The 15,682-nt window shown below is 40.1% G+C and overlaps 1 protein-coding gene across 6 annotated transcripts; it reads left to right on the top strand.

Moving 5' to 3' along the window:
- The first annotated feature begins 5,869 nt into the window (after nt 1-5,869).
- Nucleotides 5,870-14,086, top strand: LOC136476721 (uncharacterized). Of its 6 annotated transcripts, XR_010763705.1 has the most exons (16): nt 5,870-6,203; nt 6,561-6,649; nt 7,217-7,283; nt 7,369-7,484; nt 7,974-8,040; nt 8,161-8,209; nt 8,359-8,444; nt 9,009-9,262; nt 9,346-9,401; nt 9,617-9,702; nt 10,217-10,309; nt 11,941-12,304; nt 12,409-12,932; nt 13,055-13,095; nt 13,187-13,283; nt 13,360-13,498. XR_010763705.1 is itself a non-coding variant. In XM_066474656.1 (15 exons), exons 1-15 carry the CDS (start codon nt 5,937-5,939, stop codon nt 13,548-13,550), a joined length of 2,538 nt encoding a protein of 845 aa, XP_066330753.1. In that variant the 5' UTR covers nt 5,870-5,936; the 3' UTR covers nt 13,551-14,086. The 6 variants fall into 6 exon arrangements, 5 of the variants coding, with proteins under 5 accessions (XP_066330753.1, XP_066330754.1, XP_066330755.1 ...); XM_066474656.1 differs by having other exon boundaries at nt 13,055-13,283; nt 13,360-14,086; XM_066474657.1 differs by having other exon boundaries at nt 13,055-13,283; nt 13,352-13,510.
- The last annotated feature ends 1,596 nt before the right edge of the window (nt 14,087-15,682 follow it).

Here is a 15,682-nt window from a genome sequence, read left to right as displayed (position 1 = left end):
GGTCATTTCTTGCACCAGCATCCGGTCATGAGACCAAAACCGCACGCTCACTGCTACCACTGACCGGACGCGCCGGTTCTACCAAGACCAGTGTTTGGTCATTTATAGTGACCTCTGTCTTTTCTGCATAGAGCGTTGGTGAGGTTCCTAACCCTTGCTCAAATATGTCAACCGCCAAGTGTATCACCTTGTGCACATGTGTTAGCATATTTTCACAAACATTTTCAAGGGTGTTAGCACTCCACTAGATCTTAAATGCAAATGCAATGAGTTAGAACATCTAGTGGCACTTTAATAACCATATTTCAAAACAAGTTTTACCCCTCTTAATAGTACGGCTATCGAACCTAAATTTGATCACACCCACTAAGTGTCTTGATCACAAAAATAAAATGGCTCCTACAACTTATATCTTTGCCTTGAGCCTTTTGTTTTTCTCTTTCTTCTTTTCAAGTCCAAGCACTTGATCATCACCATGGTATCACCATCATCATGTCATGATCTTCATTTGCTTCACTACTTGGAATGTGCTACCTATCTCATGATCACTTTGATAAACTAGGTTAGCACTTAGGGTTTCATCAATTCACTAAAACCAAACTAGAGCTTTCACTTGGTTACACTGTTTTCTCTGTCCATATCGATTAAGGACCGGCCGTTGCATTAGATTCTAGTTAGGTCACAGACTTATTATCTTGAGTACATACTTGTTTATGGGAGCAAGGAAGGCTCGTTGCTCTTTTGTCGTGGGTTTCGGCTCTTTCCGAATCAACTAATTGGAGGCGGAGATGGTGGAAGTCTAAGCACCACACTAAGTCTGGGACTCAGGTGTAGGGGCTTGGAGTCCAAGTTTGGATAAGGACCTAGACCCCTTGATAGGAGAGTGATGGGTTGATCCTGCTTGTGCCTAGGGTACAAGTGGGGCGTGTGTTTTGGGGTATCCAGCTGGGCACATTGATTCACGAATCACCGGATAATCTGGTACAACTTGTCTACAATCTAGCATCGTAGTAAGAAATGGTAGATGAAAGATGGTGAAATAGATCTGTTTGCTCAACTCTTGCTTGAAAGTAGAACATGTGCTTACCTAGAATGGTTAGATAATGAACTAATCATGACTGCTAATAAGAAACATATATAAGGATTCATTACTAGTATTGCTTTCCATAAAAAGAAAACCCAGCAAACCATAAAGCTTATCATATCCTTTAGAGTCGAGAAATTATTCCTACTAGTCGGGTAAGTCTTGCGAGTACATTGTGTACTCAGGGTTTATTTACCCCTGTTGCTGGTGTAGCTTTAGAAGTAGCTATTGTGTGAAGGATTCTTCTAGTGGACACAGACAGATCCTTATATATTATCGATAGATGTTTATTTTAATTCCGCTGTTTAAATTCCGCACTCTGAACTTGATACTGTAATAATGTATTTCTAAGAAATTTGGTTGTATGAAATGGACTAATTATTATAAACTCATTCTCATTATTGGATCCTAGAGGAAAACGTAGATTATTCGAGTTCTCCCTTAGGGTGTGCTCGACGGAACTGCTCGAAGTATCTCACTCTTAGGGTGCTTAGTGTCTGGTGGAAGACGAGCGCCTTCGAAGGTGTGTTATTTTGAGCGGTTCTGCCGCAATGTAGAGACCTAAGACTTGAAGAGAAGTGGACTACGTGCCCACTTCATTAACTCAAAACAATGAATTTCTCAATACATGTTGATGTTGTATGACGTATACAACGCCTATTATTGGCTCTTTGAAGAAGATGAATAATGTAAACAAGGATCTTGTGATACAAGAGCCTATAGAATCAATTGCCTCTTGGCAATGAAGAGCAACAATAGCCCCATATGAAAGTGACAGTAGCTGAGGCCCCACAAGGTCTCAAAGAATTAGTAAACCAATTTTTCTGATGACTATAAAGTCTACGTTGGTAAAGAAATTCAAATGGAGGGTGATCCCACCTCATTTGAAGATGCCATGAGAAGCGTTTACTCGTTTAAATGGCAAGAAGCTAAGAAAGTTGAAATAAATTTGATGAATACCAATGATGTTTGGGACTTAGAAGAAATTTCTGATAGTGCCAAAACAGTAGGCTATAAAAGGATCTATATCACAAAACGTGACTCCAAAGAGAATGTAGAAAGATATAAATCACAACTTGTAAGAAAAGGCTTTACGCAGAGAATGAATAGATTACAATGAGAGTTTTCTCTCTGGTGTCATGCAAGGATTCTTTTAGAATCATAATGGTGTTCATGGCACATTATGATTTAGAAATACATCAGATGGATGTATGGCATTCCTCAACAGGGATTTGTATGAAAGCGTTTACATGGCATAACCTAAAAGGTTTTGTCGTGGAAGAAAAGAACATATGGGATGCCGCCTGTAGAAACCCATTTATGGGTTAAAAGTAAGTCTCTAGACAGTAGTATTTGAAGTTGATGAAACAATGAGAAAATTTGGGTTTTAAAGAAAATGAGAAGGACAATAGCGTTTATGCGAAGTTCAAGAATGAAAAAATTCATTTTCTACATCCTACGAATAGATGACATTCTACTCACTAGTAGTGATGTTAATTTGTCATTGGAGAAGAAGTTTTATCCTCAAGTTTTAATGCGAATGATCTTGGTGAAGCGTCATTGGTTCTAGGAATCGAAATTCACCGAAATAGAAGAAAATGGGGTATTAGGAATATCGCAAAGGCATACTTAGAAAATATTTTAAAGAAATAAAGTATGTATGCGAGTAAACCTACGACTGCTTCTATAATCAAGAGTAATAAATTTGGGAACTTTAAGTGTTCCATGAACCGATATGAGATTGATCGAATGAACATGGTTCCATATGCTTCAGATGTTGGAAGCTTGATGAGTGTATAAGTACAAGTAAGAACTTACCCTGACGTAGTTTATGTATTCAAGATATTTTGGCAGAAGTTTATTCCAGATATAGATCACTGAAATAAAGTTAAGAATGTCTTGCAATTTTATAAAGTATCATAGGCTTCATGCTGAGTAAGAAAGAACAAGTACTCTCAAATAGTTAAGGGTACAAATGTTAAGTCTTGGCGAGATGTGTAGTAAAATCCATACTAGTTGCTAACACTCGCAGTTGGAGTATTATTATGGAAAAGCTCAAAAACAGTTGTGGTGTCATCAGTGATGCACACCGTAGTATAGCTTGATATAAGGCTTAAGGAACAGGTAAAAGGAGGTTAAGGGAATTTATACCCGGATTTAACAATGGTAGACAACAACAATAATCATTTAAAGTAAGTTAACTCCTAAGACAATAGATCAAGTGTGCTACCAAATACATTGACACTAAGTTATATGTTGTAAAGAAAAAAAATCCAGAATCATTTTGAAAGCATTGAGCATATAAATACCGAGTAAGTACTTACGGATCCGCTTATCAAAAGCTTACCACCCAGTGCGTTTAGAGAACACACAGTCGACATGGGTTTACGGAAAAACTTATGATTTCTGGATACTAAGGGCCTAGTTGAGTATCTGTTTCAAAAACAGAGAGGTACATTGTAGCTGTTAAATCTAATGGCAACCGACCGTGACGATGAGGCACGCTCTATGCACTGATCTATGATGGAATGGGAAAAAGAAAAATGAAGTTGAGTTTAAGTCATAAGACGAGATCAAGGGGATAATGTTAGTTTGATCTCCACTAATTTGGTATAACGATCAATTGAGCCCTTGATCCGCGCCCTGATCGGGGGCGCCCAGTCGTTCTTCTAGCTGATGGACCTCCGTCGTGCAGCGCAATAAATAGGAGGTGGAGGCTGTGGCTCGAGTCACGAGGTTCACCGCAGTCGCTAGCGCCCCACCATGTCATAACCCTAGTCTGATCTAGAAGGGTGCACTGTAAGCGATGGGAAGCGCCATCGCCTTCGCCGCCGCCACTGGACCGCGTCTCCACATCGCTGCTACCTTGTCGTCGGCACCATGGACACGACTACGCTCGACATGAGGTTTATCAGCAAGTCTCCTCACCTAAGTTAAGTATTACCCACTGATCTACGCCCATAAATACTTTTAGTTCTATCAGAGATGACTGGACAAAATGTTAGAGTGCATTGAAGGGTCACGTACGGTGACATTTGATGATCTGGGCTTACGCTACCACACGCACTGTGACCAAGGCTCAACGCCTCACAGGCCTCGTTTAGTTCTGGCCAAAGCTAATGCCGTCGGATTTTCAGTTGCACTGTAGCGTACTGTAGTATTTCATTTATATTTGGTAATAATTGTCCAAACATTGACTAATTAGGCTCAAAACGTTCGTCTCGCAAAGTACAATCAAACTGTGCAATTAGTTTTTGATTTCGTCTACATTTAGTACTTCATGCATGTACCACAAGTTTGATGTGACGAAGAATCTTCTTTTTGCATAGTGCCAAATTCAGAAAATTAGGGGAACGGCCACATTCTTTGGAGATGGCATTCATCGGTGCCGTTTGGCTCGTCATAAAAGCCGGCTTGTTCGGTTTTTTTTAGCTAGAACAGTATTTTTTTTCCACAATAATTCTGTTAGAACAGTGCTCAGCCAAATTCATCGCGGAGGATTGCCTCGTCGCCTTTGTACACAAACCACCTGGGTTCCATTCGTCTGTGAACTGTGATAAGTTCACCGACAAGGACTAGTCCTTCGGTTTTGTTTTAGTTGTTGTGTCAATTTTTTCTGTCATGTACCGGTAAGCAAGACAACCTTTTGATTTCCGGTGTCATATATAAATAAAAAATGCAAGTTATCCTACTCGTAAATTAGCTGTTCTAAATTTCCCTCTTGAGAATTACACTATACACTGAATCTATCCGGTAGGTTTATGTAGTTACTGAAGTTGAAACATGAATGAACAGGCGATGGAAGACTGGTAGTATGAGTATGACCATTCGAAGCAGGAATCTTGTACTTATGCATTTGTCTTTTCAATATTCAACCCGTTCGTTTGTTGGTTTTAGCCAGAACTTATCAGTAAATCAACAGTATTTTTCTCTCATAACAAACCAACATCAGACAGGCTCATCAACCGAGAAACCAACCAGCGAACAGGCCGATTACCTCCGGTTTCTCTTCCAGGTTGTGGGTGATCGAAGCAGTCTTGTATGTGTGTGTATATAAATAATACAGTGTATATTCTGATTCATGAATGGACATTCAAATTTATACAAAATCTGTCTACTATGGCTATTTTTTAGTAGCATATTCTCGTTGTTACGTTTTGAACTAGTCAAATTTTGATCGGGTCATCTTTTGTTCTTGTGTGTCTTGAGGGTTTCATGCATTTGTACCCTAGAAGATTTATAGTTTTCGAGGACAAAGCATCTAAGGCCTCGTTCGTTTCGCTGAAAAAATAAGTCAAAGCACTGTTTTGGCTGATTTGTTATAAGAAAAAAGCACTGTTCCGACTAAAAAAGAAGCGAACATGGCTTAAGTGTAAATACTTTTTTTTAGCCTCTCATCTCTAAGTATCTGTTCGGACACACAAGCACATGGTATAAAAAAACCCTACAACTATAGTTAGACAGAGACAGCTCAAATTATAAACGGAGAATAAATCTCTGATTTCAGGAGTCGAAACCAGGACCGGCCGCTCAAACCACAGCGAGCAAGCCAACTGAGCTACGGCTCCTCCTCCTAAGTGTAAATACTTATATCATATATAAATCTTAGAATCATCATATTGTTCCCTAACATGCCAGATTTTGAAATTAGGATCAGATGCTCGGTTGCCATGCCATTCAATTCCTTTCAGCAAACAACTTGTTAAATCAAAACCAAGGTTAAAAAAAAAACGAGCTGTGCATCTTTGCAACTACACTGTACATTATCCTTGTTGACGACATCCTAATCCTGCTGAGCCTACCCACCCCACCAGGTCATCACAATCCACGAGCGACGAATTGAAACGCTGGCATGCTAGCCGCGAGGACCCCCATCTCGCTCCACCACCGCGTCGTCGCCGGCGGCCAGCGGGGGCGATGCGTCGGGGGCAGCGAAAGGAGGCGCGGCCGCGCGCCGTGCCGCCAGTTCGCGCAGGCGCTCGAGAGCCTCTGGAGGCACAGTCCCCGGACCCATCCTCCTGCCCCTCCCGCTGCCGGCACCGCCGCCACCAGCGGTGAGGCCAAACCCTCGCGGCAGCCGCCAGTACTCGAGAACGCTACCTTCGAGGAGTACTATAAGGTGTGGTTCCCATTTCGATTTCACATAGCTTCTTTCCTATCTATCGCATTGGCTGGCGCGATTTGAAGTGAAATCAGGCTGCAGTCTCTGGGGTGACCGCTTGTTTATTGAGATTGGAACTTTTTTGTTGCTGCAGTAATGACAAATGTGTCTGTGTTCATATATGAGCATTTTTTTTCTGTATCATAGGTCTGCGGACTGCGGTTTAACTGATTGCCACTATGTACTCTTGTACTAGGGGAGTTTAGTCTTCGTATTCGGAGTTACAGTGTTGCGTAGAAAATGGCATGGTTTCAGGATCCTGTTCTTCTGGGTGTGTCAGTGTGTGTGATCGCACTTGCATATTTGTTTGGGCAGGTTCAGCAAATTGTCCGCAAGGAGGAGTGGGATGCCTTCATGAACGTCCTGCGGAAACCGTTACCAGCAACCTTTCGGATCAATGCCTGGTAATTCTGGTTACTCTGAAGTGGAATCATGAATTGCCACTGAGGTCTTCATTTAGTTATCCAATTCCTTGGCTTGAGTAACTCCACATGGACCACTGTCATCAACGGTTCATGTTCTCTTGGACGTGACGCCCATCTCTCCTTCTCGTTCTGCACCCAAAGCCTTTGGTTATCAAAGGCTGGCTGCTCCATGACTTGGATATCTGGTTAATCTGTCATTCAAGTAGTCATGTGCAAGGGTTGTATTAGATAGTTTATTTGCAATCTGTGCTTTATGGTAGTCCAGTAAGGAACCCGTACTTCTGAATTGCCTTAGGAATGCGTGTAAACCATCCAATTAATTGTCACTTATTATAAGACTCATGCAGTTTCAGGGTAGCTTCAAGTGTGCCATTAGCTAACCTTTCAGTGTGGTTACTGCAAAAGTTTATTCCATTAGTCAATATCATGCTATTCTCACAAAGGATAAATTTATTTTTTTGTATTTGATGCATGAATACAATAATTCATCTTTTACTAGTGCTTACCATGTAAGCTGAAGGTTTACATTTCCACTTTCCTTTTCAGTTGCCAGTTTTATAAAGATATCTGCTCTAAGTTGGAAAATGAATTTAGGCGATCTTTGGAGAGTGAGGTAGCCTTTTCTCTGTCGTCTATAAATTTCTCCTTACTTGATCCTAGATATTTTCTAATTTATATTTAAAAAACTCACTGCAAAGGTCAGTAATGAGCATGGAGAAGATGCTATAACTCCCTTGCCTTGGTACCCATGCAATCTGGCGTGGCATCTGAATTTCTCTCGGAAGGAATTGAGGAAAAACAAGGCACTCGAGAGGTAATCAATTGCAACATGATGTTTAAGTCTTGCCATGACATGAACCTTGCTTGGTCTATGTAACATAAATACGAGACATTCTTGCCTTTGCATCAGTGAATATATGGTAGGGATTTGGGATGGGGGTGGAGATTTCTGAGATGGTCTTGAAGTGGACTTCAAACTGAGTTGTATTGGGTCAGAAGTATCGGGATGTCCGATAAGCATCAGATACCGGTACTGCAGATTGGTGGAGTATCAGGTTAACCTAGGGAATATTTGTTCCACAATTGTGTTATTAAAGTTATCTAATTTCAGGAACATTGGCTTAAATAGTATTGGTTTTTATGAGCGACAACCAGTTTTCCCAAAAGTTTAAATTGTTATGGGGAGGTCGGCAATATATTTCTTTTCACTTTCAAACTATTATTATTCAGAACAATTAATTTCTCTTGCTATATTAATGTGCTATCGATTAATCTACTCTGTTGATTCACTCTTCTGTTCCAGTTTTCATGAGTTTCTAAAGCATGAGAGTGAGGTTGGTAACATAACTAGGCAAGAGGCTGTTAGCATGGTGGGCATCCTGTATCAATTTGTTGATAAATATTGTCACCTCTGTTATCTTGTATTTTAGTTGTTTTTTCGATTCTCTTAGATGAAGTCTTGTTTCATTAACTGAAATTTATTTCTACAGGTTCCGCCACTGTTTCTGAATGTACAACCTGATCACCATATTCTTGATAGTATGTCCCTGTTGAATTCTTCTCTGTTATCTTATATATCCTGTGCTTCTCATACAAACCGACTGTATCAATGGGTATTCTTTCATTTTGATTGGATGACAAAATACTCCAATAGTATAGCCTCACATGTATCTGCGTATCTTGTGCAGTGTGTGCTGCTCCAGGCTCTAAAACTTTTCAGTTACTTGAGATGATTCACCAATCAAAAGAACCTGGGCTACTTCCAGGAGCATTGGTATGTTTCTCCCTCAGTTTCATGTGGCACTAAAACTATTGCTCTTGCTCTTATAACTCTTGATGATTTTTGGAGTCATATTAGTTGTTAGTATTTAGTTTTGTTACATGTAGCTAGTAGAACTAGTTGTGTTATAATTTCCAAAGACTTATGAGAAATGAATATTTTAGTTATATTGGTATGGCCCAGGATCAACTTGGCCCAGTAAGCGGCTCAGTCAGGCCTGCTGTACTGTTATGGGGTCAATGCTAACTTGTGTACTGTAGGCTGTGGCGCCGGCATGGTAAGAACTAAGAAGGATCTAGAGCCTAGATGGCTAGGAGCTCTATCTCCTGTACTACCTCTGTCCCTAAGTCATAGTTCCCTATATATAGAGGCCCCATGTACCCTTGCAACTTAAGGGAAGTAGATCAAAGGCTTAGCCCATCTCTTCCACCCCTGACTTGGGCGTCGGCCTACTGGTCACTGTTCCTACCCTCTCACTTCTCATCAAATCCTCCTTCCCTAATCTGGGGTAATCTAAGTACTAACAGATATATTCTCCCTTCTTGTGAGACTGATTAGGTGATAGCCAATGATCTCAATGTGCGAAGATGTGACCTCCTTATCCATAATACAAAGAGAATGTGCACCGCCAACCTAATAGTAACAAATCATGAAGCAGAAAACTTCCCCTATTGTTCCCTTGCAAAGGATTATTTAGAATCATATAAAGATCCCTGCAAACTACAAAGGTTAGAATTCGACCGCATACTTTGTGATGTTCCCTGTAGTGGTGATGGGACTATTCGCAAGGGTTATGACATGTGGAGAAAGTGGTAATAACTGAATCTTTGTTTTGTCTGCGGCTTTATGCTTCCCTGTATGTATCCTCAGGTCACAATCTGTTATTGTTGTTCAGGAACTCAGGCATGGGTAACCAACTTCATCTTCTGCAAGTAAATATTGCAATGCGTGGTATGGATCTGTTAATATTGATTTGACACTTTGTTGGGGGTGATTTTTCTTTCTAATTGAGTAATCATAGTATACCATGAGTTTTTAAACATACTGACCTGAGAATTTCTGAGGAGTTCTACTGCATAATATATCACAGTTTGAGAGCAAAATATATCATTTGAAGCTTTAAGGTTAACAGTATGTAATATCACAGTTTTATTTTATTTCTTAAGGTATTGCATTACTTAAAGTGGGTGGAAGGATGGTCTATTCGACTTGTTCAATGAATCCTGTTGAAAATGAAGCTGTGATAGCTGAGGTATCAACTGTAGTTTCTTACCTTTAGCTGTTGAACATAAAGCTGTTAATTTCTTGCGACTTCTAGCCTATATATGAGCAAAATCTCTGAGCTGTTGAAGTGTTGAAGGTCTTCTGGAGTAGCTTAGTCACATAGTTTTGGGTGCTTTATAGGCTGGTCATTTAATAAGGCAATTATGGTAGCTTATAGAATCCAAAATGATATCTGGAGAAATTCAATTTGTATGCCTTACAGGCTCATGCCACTGGATTTATGAGGCAGCTAAGCACAAGCCCCAATCTGAGCCGTCTCATCAGAACCCCGAAGACCTGTAGAGGAAATTCCAAAAAAATTCATATGTTATTTGCGTTGGTGTAGTTTTGAAAACTTGAGTGCTTAACTATGCGTGATTACCTTTCCTTTAGGCTTCTGCGTACAAATACCATTTGCTATTCATTTTTACATTCTGTTCACATATGTGTGCTGTAACATGAATTCGCTTTGCAAGTTGTTCATGTATTTCATAATCATATAGCTCCTTCGAAGAAGTGGAAACTCTGTTGAGCTCCTTGATGTTTCTAGCGAGCTACCTGAATTGGTCCGGCGTCCTGGGCTTAGCACTTGGAAGGTTTGTGTGCTTATATCTATACCAAGGTCGATCCCTTGGTTTCTTTCCTTTTTATGTGTTGTATCTAATAAGATTGCTCATTCTTAATCACAATTGTGTCAGGATTCACGATTATGACACTCAACATAATATACCAATGGCTTTACTTTCGTTGTGATTTTTTAGTTTATTAATAATCTTTTACATGCAGAAATTAACTGAAAGTCAGCACAGGTCTCATTTTTTTACTCTCTCGAAGTATAGATACTTATCACTTTTGACCACTTTATTTATGGAAAAAGTCTACATAACCCCCCAAACTATTCAGGGTGGACTACTTCACCCCCTAAACTATAAAACCAGATTTTCTACCCTCTGAACTTTCTAAAACCGGTCAAATACCCCCCCCCAAAGCGGTTTAGGACGGTGGTTTTGCTACAGTGACGGTGGTTTTGTCTTGTTCTTTTTTATTTATTTCTGCTGAATCTTTGAAAAATCATAGTAAATCACAGAAAAATCATAAAATGAAAAATCTAATTTTGTTGGACTCCACATGAGTAGAGATACACATTGAACATATAATATGGTATGCTTTAGTACAAAGTTTTTGTTGTAGCTTTAGATCTATGCTTTTCTGTAATTAATTGGAATAATTCATAGTTGCAGCTTCTATGGTCCAATTGTGGTGAAATTTTTATGATGGCTTAATTACTGTATGCTTGAACTATAGTAAAAATTTCATACTCATTGATCATGTATAACTTAGTTATAGATAAAACATAGATTTAACAAGAATAAACTTAAATAAATCTATAACTAAGTTATACATGATCCAATGAGTATGAAATTTTTACTACAATTCAATCATACAATAATTAGCCCATCATAAAAATTTCACCACAATTGGATCATAGAAGCTGTAGCTATAAATTATTTAAATTAATTATAGAAAAGCATAGATCTAAAGCTACAACAAAAACTTTGTACTAAAGCATACCATATTATATGTTCACTGTGTAGATCTACTCATGTGGAGTCCAACAAAACTGGATTTTCCATTTTATGATTTTTCTTCTGTGATTTACTATGATTTTTCAAAGATTCAGCAGAAATAAATAAAAAAGAAAAAGACAAAACCACCGTCACTGTAGCAAAACCACCGTCCAAAACTGCTTGGGGGGGTATTTGACCGATTTTAGAAAGTTCAGGGGGTAGAAAATCTGGTTTTATAGTTTGGGGGGTGAAGTAGTCCACCCTGAATAGTTGGGGGGAGGGGTATATAGACTTTTTCCCTTTATTTATCTTGTTCGTGATTCCTGAAATGTTTTCCCAAAATGCCCCTATATATTCTGTCTTTACCATCTACTTTGGTTCCTCTTTTTTATACGTGTGATAACTCGGAGCCTTTTGGTCCAATTGACATCACAATTGTTTTAATTGGTTTATGCGTATTGGCTGAAGTTGATAATTATTTGTAAGCAAAGGATCTATAGTTGTCTCTTTTTTGTTTTTAGAATAAACCTTTTTTCCATTTCAGTGTTTTAGTCAAACAGTTAGTCCCTACTTGACAATGTACAATACGTAACGAACGTGGTGAAAATCTTATCCTTCTATTCTGGTTATCCCAGTGGTTCCTTTTCTGACTCCTGCAGGTACAAGATCGAGAATCTTGGTTTCAGAGTCACGATGAAGTTCCACACAATAGGAAGAATGTAGTATTGCCAAGCATGTTTCCTGCAAGTAATAGCACTGAGGAAAGCCATACTGTGTGTGGTGATGTTGAAGTGAACAAGGATAATATGAGCAGCTTCTCAAGAAATATTAACATTGAAGAAACAAAAAAAGTTAATCATGACATGGATGGAGTTTCTATCAGTCCCAATAAAATTTTGGATTGCACTTCAAACATTGTGAGTTCAAAATTTCCACTGCATCGGTCCATGAGGATTGTTCCTCATGACCAAAACAGCGGGGCATTTTTCATCGCAGTTCTTCATAAATTGTCGCCCTTGAATGGTAATCTCATGCTTTCTTTTTTTATGATGCCACTCAATTCCTTCCGCAAAAGTTTGCATAATTAATACTCCCACTGTATGCTTGAATGATCCATATTCTTTCAGGCAGTCAGATAAAGGATACTAAAATTCAGCACACACTTGGAACAGACAGGATTATGCAGTTTCAGAAAGAACCTGAGCAAGAAACACGACCCTATGAAACTATTTTGACACGCCAACAGCACAATGTTTCTGAAGTCGATGATACTGAAATGCTGGGTAGGCGACAGAATTTAAGCACAGACAGCCAAACTTCAAAGGATAAGAAGTCAACTGAAGTTGAAATGGTTTTAGGTGATGTAGAAAGCACTCAACCAGAGTCAGGAGATAGAATGGAGTTGCAAAAGCAAAGCAGGTGGAAAGGGGTTGATCCTGTCTTATTTTTGAATGATGAAGCGGTGATAAAGAGTATAATATCCTTCTTTGGCATGAATGAATCATTCCCACTCGAAGGTCATCTGGTGACTAGAAGTACTGATAATGCAAGGAGAATATATTACGTATCAAAATCAGTTAAAGAGATTTTGGAGCTGAATGCAGAAGTTGGTGGGCAGCTCAAGATAGCTTCACTTGGTGTTAAAATGTTTGTAAGTATAAACTGCTCTAAACACACGGTGTTCCTTACTGATTCAAGATTTCTTAGGAACATTCAACAGTGGAAGAACATACATATTTTACTCAAACTTTGAGGTACTCTGTTCTCTTTCAGGAAAGGCATAGATCAAAGGATGCCTGTCCATGCGCATATAGGTTGTCTTATGAGGGATTATCGCTACTGCTTCCATACATCAGCAAGAGGATACTATATGCATCCCCACCTGACTTCCACCGCCTTTTACAGTACCGAAGCATAAACTTCGCTCATTTTCTCGACACCAGATTTGGGGAGCAAGCTGCATCCTTGATGCCTGGTTGCTGTGTTGTAGTGTTACTCGAAGGTAACATTATGCCCTATCTGAAGATAAAAGAAACCATGACTTCATAATCTAACTTTCTCTAGTACTAGTATTTCAGGGCATAAGCATGTAGATTCCATTTCTAAGGATCCCTCCACAATTGCCATTGTTTGCTGGAGAGGGAAGGGGTCTGTGAACGTTATGGTTTCTCCCTCGGATAGGAAGGATCTTCTTGGAAGGATGGCGTATCGCTTTGGCCTAAAACCCTGTGTAGAGAAAGATGAGAGATCTTGTCACAAGGTTAATTGATTATGATAACAACGTGGAGACTCAAGACTGGCAAAGTGACAATCAAGAACCTCTAGCTTTCACACCATGTGTAGGCCCAGTAAAATAGGCTGACGTAGCACTGCAGCATGCTGTTGGCGGATGCAGACGTCCCTAAAGATGGCAACGGGGACCCGATCCCCGATTCCCCGCGGGGAATTCCCTTATTAGGGGACGGGGATGGAGTCAAATATGCCCCCACGGGGATCTAAACGGGGAGAAAACATCCCCGTCGGGTTTGGCGGGGACGGGTCTGGGGGAGCATTCCCCGTCCCCGATACCCGCCCCGTTTATATACAGGCTTTGCTCTCTTTCCTGATGGCCCAACCAGCCCACGAAGGCCCAATGTCTTCTGAGTATATATAACAGCAATAACCCTAGTTCTACACCTTTGTGATGATTAATATCCTGCTTCTTGTTATTTAGCTATTTTTGGATTGTGATTCGTGGTGTACTCTAATATTGTGTCGATGAACTCATGTGAATGATGATGAATTAACCTGAATGGTGGTGAACAAATGCGGGGACGGGGATCCCCGACGGGGATTTTTCCCCTCGCGGGGGCGGGGATGGGGGAGAAATCATCCCCGTGAGCTTTGACGGGGATGGGGACGGGGATTTTTTCTCCCCGTGGGGACGGGGATGGGGAGGCAACCTCCGACGGGGAATTCCCCGTTGCCATCTTTAGACGTCCCACTGATTTTGTTTCTGAAGTTCTGTGCTATTCTTGCGTGTAAACAAGTCATTTCTGACACGACACAGAAGGAAAAACTACTACAATATACTTTTGAAATGTAACTTGGTCCGTTGAACTTGTGATTATGTCTTAATATACTCAGTTATACTTGTCTAATCACAGATCACAAAAGGGCTCATTTCAGGTGGAGTTTTAAATGACCAGCATACACGAGCAGTTGTTGGAAAACTGAAAAAACATATGGCACATCAACATTAGATGAGCGGTATGCTTCCGCCGTTGAAAATGCTAGTGTGAACGCCCCAACGCACGCAGCCGTCGATTTTCAACAAGGCACGATGTTCTTGTGTTGGTTTCCGCCTCTCTCTGGTTACCTTTCACATGGAAACGGAAACGGAAACGGAAACACTGGTTCGTGAACCTACTTCTCCGGACCTGACATCACACTGAACGGGACTTGCAGCAAGTTTCATGGAAAGAGTACGTGTACGTCAGATTGCACGGCCTTGAATACTGTACGCCGATTCACATTTCCCTCCAAAGTAGTAGCACCAGGGTTTTGTCTTTTTTTTTTTTTTTTTGAAACTAGGGTTTTGTCTTTCGTGTGACGAGATCAACACGTCGCTACATCGTCAGATCTCAGATGCCTGCAAAATTTGGGAAGAGCTATCTGATGATATTCTAAACAAGATTTGATTTTGTCGATCGTTTTTTACGACGGATTCCTGAAAACACAGTGTTCTTTGACCATGGAGCACCCATCCTTTTCGAAACCCTGAAATTTCTTTTTAGTACCTGTCTTTGTCTTGGTGTCAATTCTAATCATGGCATCGCGTGTGCCAAGTAAACTCCTCCTAGGACGCGTTTAGTTTTCAGCCACGTAACTTACTTGGGAATCAATGCAAAAACAATGGTGAGAAATTATAGAGTCTGTCTACCTAAGAACGGGGTTGTTTTGGCCCCTCTCAATAACTAGATTTTTGTACATGCACTTACACTGTCTTATAGCTATATTTACATCGTCTTATTATTATATTTACACTGATTTCTTCAGTGTAATTTATTGGATAGAGTGATGTAATTTAAGAATAATTGCAATCTCAGATAAATATAAGCCAAAATTACAAATTATTTTTATGAATTACAGATATCAAATAAATACATGTCAAATATGTCAAATTCTTCACAAATTTCAAAATAAAAAAACGTGCTTGCTCGGTGCATGTAGTGCCGCTGCAGGATAAAGCCGATGCGGTGCTCGATCGTAACGGCACTCTGCGAGTCCGCGTTGCAGCCGCCCGGAAGCTTCTTCGTTCGTCCAGGTCCAGCGTCATCATCGTCCATCAGAGCATGAATAGTACGCGCAGACTACTGTAAACACGCAGGAAAGTAAAAGAGAAATCGGACTTGTGCTGAC

Source organism: Miscanthus floridulus, chromosome 8 (assembly GCF_019320115.1).
Source record: "Miscanthus floridulus cultivar M001 chromosome 8, ASM1932011v1, whole genome shotgun sequence".
NCBI classification, from domain to species: Eukaryota; Viridiplantae; Streptophyta; class Magnoliopsida; order Poales; family Poaceae; genus Miscanthus; species Miscanthus floridulus.
Note: the sequence above shows the minus strand (reverse complement) of the source record. Positions and strands in the feature narration are given on the sequence as shown.